General features: G+C 39.5%; 1 protein-coding gene across 1 annotated transcript; it reads left to right on the top strand.

Moving 5' to 3' along the window:
* Positions 1 to 8,442: 8,442 nt before the first annotated feature.
* LOC139764276 (uncharacterized) lies at positions 8,443 to 9,711 on the top strand. The gene has a single exon (XM_071690762.1). It carries the CDS (start codon positions 8,532 to 8,534, stop codon positions 9,579 to 9,581), a length of 1,050 nt encoding a protein of 349 aa, XP_071546863.1. The 5' UTR covers positions 8,443 to 8,531; the 3' UTR covers positions 9,582 to 9,711.
* Positions 9,712 to 10,616: the final 905 nt, after the last annotated feature.

Here is a 10,616-nt window from a genome sequence, read left to right as displayed (position 1 = left end):
TCAGCACATCCACCCTCCTCCGCACAATCTATAGCCAACGCCTCGCAACCATATAACATTGTTGGAACCACTATTCCTTCAAACATACCCATTTTTGCTTTCCAAGATAACGTTCTCGACTTTCACACATTTTTCAAGGCTCCCAGAACTTTCGCCGCCTCCACCACCCGATGATTCACTGCCACTTCCATGGTTCCATCCGCTGCCAAATCCAATCCCAGACATCTGAAACACTTCACTTCCTCCAGTTTTCCTCCATTCAAATTTACCTCCCAGTTGACTTGACCCTCAACCCTACTGTACCTAATGACCTTGCTCTTATTCACATTTACTCTCAGCTTTCTTCTTTCACACACTTTACCAAACTCAGTCACAAGCTTCTGCAGTTTCTCACGTGAATCAGCCACCAGCGCTGTATCATCAGCGAACAACAACTGACTCACTTCCCAAGCTCTCTCCTCCACAACAGACTGCATACTTGCCCCTCTTTCCAAAACGCTTGCTTTCACCTCCCTAACAACCCCATCCATAAACTAATTGAACAACCATGGAAACATCACGCACCCCTGCCGCAAACCAACATTCTCTAAGAACCAATCGTTTTACTCTCTTCCTACTCGTACACATGCCTTACATCCTCAATAAGAACATTTCACTGCTTCTAACAACTTACATTCCACACCATATATTCTTAATACCTTCCAGGGAGTATCTCTATCAACTCTATCATACGCCTTCTCCAGATCCATAAATGCTACATACAAGTCCATTTGTTTTTTTAAGTATTTCTCACATACATTCTTCAAAGCAAACACCTGATCCACACATCCTCTAATACTTCTGAAACCACACTGCTCTTCCCCAATCTGATGCTCTGCACATGCCTTCACCCTCTCAATAAATATGCTTCCCATTTAATTTCCCAGGAGTACTCAACAAAATTATACCTCTGTAATTTGAGCACTCACCTTTATCCCCCTTTTCCTTAGTACAATGGCACTATGCAAGCATTCCGCCAATCCTCAGGCATCTCACCATGAGTCATACATACATTAAATAATCTAATCAACCATTCAACAACACAGTCACCCCGTTTTTAATAAATTCCACTACAATAGCATCCAAGCCCGCTGCCTTGCCGGCTTTCATTTTCCGCAAAGCTTTTACTACCTCTTCCATGTTTACCAAATCATTCTCCCTAAGCCCTCTCACTTTGAACACTGCCTCTACCAAAGCACCCTATATCTGCCATTCTATCATCAAACACATTCAACAAACCTTCAAAATACTCACTCCATCTCCTCACATCACCACTACTTGTTATCACCTCCTCATTATCCCCCTTCACTGATGTTCCCATTTGTTCTTTGTCTTACGCACTTTATTTACCTCCTTTTTTACTCCATCTTTCCACCTCCAATTTGGTCTCACACCTCTCCTCTTTCCCTCCACCTCACTCATTCTCTCCATGAGACCATACCATTTCAAAACACCCTCTTCTGCTCTCTCAACCACACTCTTTTTATTACCACACATCTCTCTTACCCTCTCATTACTTATTCGATCAAAGCACCTCCTTTTGAGGACAATATTATATATATATATATATATATATATATATATATATATATATATATATATATATATATATTTTTTTTTTTTTTTTTTTTTTGCTTTGTCGCTGTCTCCCGCGTTCGCGAGGTAGCGCAAGGAAACAGACGAAAGAAATGGCCCAACCCACCCCCATACACATGTATATACATACGTCCACACACGCAAATATACATACCTAATCAGCTTTCTATGGTTTACCCCAGACGCTTCACATGCCTTGATTCAATCCACTGACAGCACGTCAACCCCGGTATACCACATCGCTCCAATTCACTCTATTCCTTGCCCTCCTTTTACCCTCCTGCATGTTCAGGCCCCGATCACACAAAATCTTTTTCACTCCATCTTTCCACCTCCAATTTGGTCTCCCTCTTCTCCTCGTTCCCTCCACCACCGACACATATATCCTCTTGGTCAATCTTTCCTCACTCATTCTCTCCATTTGCCCAAACCATTTCAAAACACCCTCTTCTGCTCTCTCAACCACGCTCTTTTTATTCCACACATCTCTCTTACCCTTACGTTACTTACTCGATCAAACCACCTCACACCACACATTGTCCTCAAACATCTCATTTCCAGCACATCCATCCTCCTGCGCACAACTCTATCCATAGCCCACGCCTCGCAACCATACAACATTGTTGGAACCACTATTCCTTCAAACATACCCATTTTTGCTTTCCGAGATAATGTTCTCGACTTCCACACATTCTTCAAGGCTCCCAGGATTTTCGCCCCCTCCCCCACATATATTCTCTTGGTCAATCTTTCCTCACTCATTCTCTCCATGTACATAAAACACCCTCTTCTGCTCTCTCAACCACGCTTATTTTATTTCCACACATCTCTCTTACCCTTATATTACTTACTCGATCAAACTACCTCACACCACACATTGTCCTCAAACATCTCATTTCCAGCACATCCATCCTCCTGCGCACAACTCTATCCATAGCCAACGCCTCACAACCATTCAAAATTGTTGGAACCACTATTCCTTCAAACATACCCATTTTTGCTTTCCAAGATAATGTTCTCGACTTCCACACATTCTTCAAGGCTCCCAGGATTTTCGCCCCCTCCCCCACCCTATGATCCACTTCCGCTTCCATGGTTCCATCCGCTGCCAGATCCACTCCCAGATATCTAAAACCCTTTACTTCCTCCAGTTTTTCTCCTTTCAAACTTACCTCCCAATTGACTTGACCCTCAACCCTACTGTACCTAATAACCTTGCTCTTATTCTCATTTACTCTTAACTTTCTTGTTTCACACACTTTACCAAACTCAGTCACCAGCTTCTGCAGTTTCTCACATGAATCAGCCACCAGCGCTGTATCATCAGCGAACAACAACTGACTCACTTCCCATATATAGTGGATCATAGGGTGGGGGAGGGGGCGAAGATTCTGGGAGCCTTGAAGAATGTGTGGAAGTCGAGAACATTATCTCGGAGAGCAAAAATGGGTATGTTTGAAGGAATAGTGGTTCCAACAATGTTGTATGGTTGCGAGGCGTGGGCTATGGATAGAGTGGTGCGTAGGAGGATGGATGTGCTGGAAATGAGATGTTTGAGGACAATGTGTGGTGTGAGGTGGTTTGATCGAGTGAGTAACGTAAGGGTAAGAGAGATGTGTGGAAATAAAAAGAGCGTGGTTGAGAGAGCAGAAGAGGGTGTTTTGAAATGGTTTGGGCACATAGAGAGAATGAGTGAGGAAAGATTGACCAAGAGGATATATGTGTCGGAGGTGGAGGGAACGAGGAGAAGAGGGAGACCAAATTGGAGGTGGAAAGATGGAGTGAAAAAGATTTTGTGTGATCGGGGCCTGAACATGCAGGAGGGTGAAAGGAGGGCAAGCAATAGAGTGAATTGGTGCGATGTGGTATACCGGGGTTGACGTGCTGTCAGTGGATTGAACCAGGGCATGTGAAGCGTCTGGGGTAAACCATGGAAAGCTGTGTAGGTATGTATATTTGCGTGTGTGGACGTATGTATATACATGTGTATGGGGGTGGGTTGGGCCATTTCTTTCGTCTTTTTCCTTGCGCTACCTCGCAAACGCGGGAGACAGCGACAAAGCAAAAAAAAAAAAAAAAATATATATATATATATATATATATATATATATATATATATATATATATATATATATATATATATATATATATATATATATTTATATATATAGCGCGAGGGTGGAAATCCTCCCTTCATTTTTTTTTTTTTTTGTTTATATGTTTTCCAAAAGAAGGAACAGAGAAGGGACAAGTGAAGATATTCCCTCTAAGTCTCAGTACTCTGTTGTTAACGCTACCTGGCTAACGAGAAAAATGGCGAATATGTATGACAAAAGTATCACTTTCTATCATGTTCACTTCAGAGTATAACCCATCACATTATCACTTTCAGTGATGTTCACTACAAAGTATAACTCATCACACAATCACCCTCCATCATGTTCACTACAGAGTATAATAATCCATGATACTATCACTTTCCGTCATGTCCAATACAGAGTATATCCCTTATACTATCACTTCCTATCATGTTCACTATAGAGTATAACTCATCATAGTATAACTTTCGATCATGTTCACTACAGAACATAACCCATCACCATCACTTTCCATAATGTTTACTACAAAGTATAACCCATCACAGTATCACTTCCCATCATGTTCACTACAGAGTATAACTCATCACACTCACTTTCCGTCATATTACCACGTTCCGTCATGTTCACTACAGAGTATCTCACATTATACCATCACTTTCCTTCATGTTCAGTACATAGTATCTCCCGTCATACCGTCACTTTCCATCATGTTCACTAAAGATTATAACCCATCACTATCGCTTTCCATCATATTCACTACAGAGTATAACCCATGACTATTACTTTCCATCATGTTCACTAAATAATGTATTCCGTCATACTATTTTATATCATGTTCACCACAGAGTATCTCCCATCACTATTACATTCTAGAATGCTCACTACAGAGAGTAACCCATGACATTATTACTATCCATCATGTTCACTACAGAGTATAACCCATCACATTATCACTTTACCTCATGTTCACTACAGAGTATAACCAAACATACCATCACTTCCCATGTTTCCTACAGAGTATAACCCGTCACATTTTCACTTTAAACTGTGTTCGCTAAAGAGTATAACTCATCACATTATCGCACTCCATCATCCTCAATACAGAGTATAACCAAACATACCATCACTTCTTCCCATGTTTCCTACAGAGTATAATCCATCACATTTTCACTTTAAACTGTGTTCGCTACAGAGCATAACTCATCACATTATCGCACTCCATCATCCTCACTACAGAGTATAACCAAACATACCATCACTTCCCATGTTTCCTACAGAGTATAACCCATCACATTATCGCACTCCATCATGCTCACTGCAGAGTATAACCCATAACATTATCCCTTTCCATTATGTTCACTACAGAGTATAACCAAACATACCATCACTTCCCATCATATTATGTTCACTACAGAGTATAACCCATCACATTATCACTTTACCTCAGGTTCAGTTCAGAGTATGACCCATCACATTATCACTTTCCTTCATGTTCACTACAGAGTATAACCCATCACATTATCACTTTCCACTATGTTCACTATAGAGTATAACCCATCACATTATCACTTTCCATTATGTTCACTACAGAGTATAACCCATCACATTATCACTTTACCTCATGTTCACTACAGAGTATAACCCATCACATTATCACTTTCCATTATGTTCACTACAGAGTATAACCCATCACATTATCACTTAACCTTATGTTCACTACAGAGTATAACCCATCACATTATCACTTTACCTCATGTTCACTACAGAGTATAACCCATCACATTATCACTTTACCTCATGTTCACTACAGAGTATAACCCATCACATTATCACTTTCCAATATGTTCACTACAGAGTATAACCCATCACTTTATCACTTTCCATTATGTTCACTACAGAGTATAACACATCACATTATCACTTTCCATTATGTTCACTACAGAGTATAACCCATCACATTATCACTTTACCTCATGTTCATTACAGAGTATAACCCATCACATTATCACTTTACCTCATGCTCAGTTCAGAGTATAACCCATCATATTATCACTTTCCATTATGTTCACTACAGAGTATAACCCATCACATTATCACTTTACCTCATGTTCACTACAGAGTATAACTCATCACATTATCACTTTACCTCATGCTCACTACAGAGTATAACCCATCACATTATCACTTTACCTCATGTTCACTACAGAGTATAACCCATCACATTATCACTTTACCTTATGTTCACTACAGAGTATAACCCATCACATTATCACTTTACCTCATGTTCACTACAGAGTATAACCCATCACATTATCACTTCCCATTATGTTCACTACAGAGTATAACCCATCATATTATCACTTTACCTCATGTTCAGTTCAGAGTATAACCCATCACATTATCACTTTCCAATATGTTCACTACAGAGTATAACCCATCACATTATCACTTTCCATTATGTTCACTACAGAGTATAACCAATCACATTATCACTTTCCATTATGTTCACTACAGAGTATAACCCATCACATTATCACTTTACCTCATGTTCACCACAGAGTATAACCCATCACATTATCACTTTCCATTATGTTCACTACAGAGTATAACCCATCACATTATCACTTTACCTCATGTTCACTACAGAGTATAACCCATCACATTATCACTTTACCTCATGCTCAGTTCAGAGTATAATCCATCACATTATCACTTTCCATTATGTTCACTACAGAGTATAACCCATCACATTATCACTTTACCTCATGTTCACTACAGAGTATAACCCATCACATTATCACTTTACCTCATGCTCAGTTCAGAGTATAACCCATCACATTATCACTTTCCATTATGTTCACTACAGAGTATAACCCATCACATTATCACTTTACCTCATGTTCACTACAGAGTATAACCCATCACATTATCACTTTACCTCATGCTCAGTTCAGAGTATAACCCAACATATCACTTTCCATTATGTTCACTACAGAGTATAACCCATCACATTATCACTTTATATCATGCTCAGTTCAGAGTATAACCCATCACATTATCACTTTCCATTATGTTCACTACAGAGTATAACCCATCACATTATCACTTTACCTCATGTTCAGTTCAGAGTATAACCCATCACATTATCACTTTCCAATATGTTCACTACAGAGTATAACCCATCACATTATCACTTTCCATTATGTTCACTACAGAGTATAACCAATCACATTATCACTTTCCATTATGTTCACTACAGAGTATAACACATCACATTGTCACTTTCCATTATGTTCACTACAGAGTATAACCCATCACATTAATACTTTACCTCATGTTCACTACAGAGTATAACCCATCACATTATCACTTTCCATTATGTTCACTACAGAGTATAACCCATCACATTATCACTTTACCTCATGTTCACTACAGGGTATAACCCATCACATTATCACTTTACCTCATGCTCAGTTCAGAGTATAACCCATCACATTATCACTTTCCATTATGTTCACTACAGAATATAACCCATCACATTATCACTTTACCTCATGTTCACTACAGAGTATAACCTATCACATTATCACTTTCCATCATGTTCAGTTCAGAGTATAACCCATCACATTATCACTTTCCATTATGTTCACTACAGAGTATAACCCATCACATTATCACTTTACCTCATGTTCAGTTCAGAGTATAACCCATCACATTATCACTTTCCAATATGTTCACTGCAGAGTATAACCCATCACATTATCACTTTCCAATATGTTTACTGCAGAGTATAACCCATCACATTATCACTTTACCTCATGTTCAGTTCAGAGTATAACCCATCACATTATTACTTTCCATCAAGTTCACTGCAGAGTATAACCCATCGCATTATCCTTTACCTTATGTTCACTACAGAGTATAACCCATCGCATTATCACTTTCCATCATGTTCACTACAGAGTATAACTAATACCATCATTTCCCATCATATCATGTTCACTACAGAGTATAACCCATCACATTATCACTTTCCATTATGTTCACTATAGAGTATAACCCATCACATTATCACTTTCCATTAGGTTCACTACAGAGTATAACCCATCACATTATCACTTTACCTCATGTTCAGTTCAGAGTATAACCCATCACATTATCACTTGACATTATGTTCACTACAGAGTATAACCCATCACTTTATCACTTTCCATCATGTTCACTACAGAGTATAACCAAACATACCATCATTTCCCATCATATTATGTTCACTATAGAATATAACCAATCACTATCAATTTCCATCATGTTCACTACAGAGTATAACCAAACATACAACCACTTCCCATCATACTATCTTCACTATAGAGTATAACCTATCACATTATCACTTTCCAATATGTTCACTACATAGTATAACCAAACATACCATCACTTCCCATCATATTATGTTCACTATAGATTATAACCCATCACATTATCACTTTCCAATATGTTCACTACAAAGGAGCTCCCATCATACTACCACTTCACATCATGTTCATTACACAGTATGTCCCATCAAACTATCAAGTATCATCATTTTCATATAATCTCGAGCATATATGATCACTCCACTGAATACTACACAATGTTCATTTCAATCACTACAATATGTTCACATCAGTAGCCTCCTCATCCATATCTTACCTACCTCGATATACCTTGATAACTTGCCTACCTCAACTATTTTGTCATCATGTGGGATATAACGGCACGTCCTTCATCAGTAACTTACCAAATCCAAATAAAAGAGACATGTCTGTCACCCACCTCACCCGCATGGCCAGATTCACCGAGGGGTTGAAAGGCCTCAAACAAAGATTTGTTGACCTCACCAACACCAAGAGACTCGTCGGAAGCTCACTTGCACTTCAAGCACATCTCTGGGGATGCTTCATCTTCATGGTCTTCTTCTTCATCGCAGAAGGGGACTGGATCAGTGAAAATGATCTATTCTGCGTGGACCAATCAACCGGAGACCTCCTTCCCCCACAGTACGAATCCTTCTGCTTGGGTTACCATTATGGAGTTGGCCAACCCGAAGGGCAGAAGGAGGTCAGCATCCTGTACAAGGCTTTCCCCTGGATTCTGCTCATCATCTCCCTCCTCTTTGCTTTCATCCGGGCAATGGAATACGTTTCCTTGGGCAACCTTTTCCAGGACCTGCTTGTTCATGAAGACTCCCAAGACATAGACTCACACAGACAGCACGTGACCCAGTTTCTCTGTGACAACATCGGCTCCTTCCACAGGATCTACATCCGTAGCGTCATCCTGCATCTTGTGGCATTGGTATCCGATCTGGCAACCATTTTCATCGTCAACTACTTGGCAAGCAACCGCTTGCTGGACATCATCCTCAACTACCCCTGGAGGCGTGACATTGTTGGCTTTACAGATCCCGTCTCACAGATGTTCCCACCATTCGTCAAATGTGACATAGATGAAACAACTCATATCATCGGTATTGGTGGCAAATATTACGGCTGCTTTGACCGCGTGGCATCTCTCTATGAGAAGATCACTCTCATTGGAGTAATGGTAATCGCAGTTATAACCCTCCTTACCGTGTGGCAGGTCGTCTACCTCATTGTCATTCTTCCCTGCCGGAGGAGGTCTCTCATTTCCACCGGAGGAGCACTTCCCAAGTGTGAACTGTACATCCTTACATGGGCATCCTACGGAGACGTCATTGTCCTGAGTCACTACAGGACGGAGATTACCGGTCGCCAGTACGGCTGGGTCATCAGGCATCTGGCCACCCGCCCTGTCCTGGGTCCTGTTGCAGTGGTGGTGCAGCAGTGAAGAGCTGGTCATCATCATCCCGCCCCCCCTCCCCACACAGTGTGAGAACCAACACGGACACATATTACTTACTGACTTATTTATTGGCAGGCATGAAGGAATTTTCATTTTCACATCTTGATTTCAGTTACAAAAAAAAAAATTTCATTAACCAATCATTAAACTGATTTTTTTTATAAAACTATTTTCTCTCTCTCTCTCTCTCTCTCTCTCTCTCTCTCTCTCTCTCTCTCTCTCTCTCTCTCTCTCTCTCTCTCTCTCTCTCTCTCTTTTATATATATATATATATATATATAAATATATATATATATATATATATATATATATATATATATATATATATATATATATATATATATATATATATATATATATATATATATATATTATTAATCATTATCATTATTACAATTATTATCATTATGATAATGCTTGATCGCCTTTTTTTTTTACAAAAGAAGGAACAGAGAAGGGGGCCAGTTGAGGATATTCCCTCAAAGGCCCAGTCCTCTGTTCTTAACGCTACCTTGCTAACGCAGGAGATGGCGAATAGTATGAAGGAAAGATATCCATATATCTTCTATTATCAAATAAACAAAGAATTATAGTCTTAATATTAGGAATGGTCTGTACAGATTAGATGACTTTATTGTTGATAAAATTTGTAAAATGATAAGTTTATGAACGCTCGTTGTATGTTTTGGACATTCACATGTTTTCCAAATGGCGTCCTAGCTTCGTGTCTTCGATGTATATCAACTGACTGTTATATTTCTCTCTTGTGTCTCCCCTGATGATGTGATTATTACACGAAAGTGCACTTGGGAACTTTTCGTGTTTCATTTTCCCCGTGGACTCATAGGAATATCTTGATCACGCGCAAAATTGTGATCCTTTCCAACATGGATTCCACACGGCTCTTCTATTACTTCTCTACAAGCTGTCCTGGATTTTCTCCTTTCGTTACTGCTTTCTCCAAATCGCTAATAACGGCTCACCAACTGAAGTTACGATTTGAATTCCTTAGGAAATGCC

The sequence above is a fragment of the Panulirus ornatus genome, chromosome 49, assembly GCF_036320965.1.
Source record: "Panulirus ornatus isolate Po-2019 chromosome 49, ASM3632096v1, whole genome shotgun sequence".
Taxonomy (NCBI): domain Eukaryota; kingdom Metazoa; phylum Arthropoda; class Malacostraca; order Decapoda; family Palinuridae; genus Panulirus; species Panulirus ornatus.
This window is presented reverse-complemented; position numbering and strand designations above follow the sequence as displayed.

Coding starts and splice junctions, on each gene's coding strand:
- LOC139764276 (XM_071690762.1), top strand. CDS start 8,532: ATGTCTGTCACCCACCTCACCCGCATGGCCAGATTCACCGAGGGGTTG.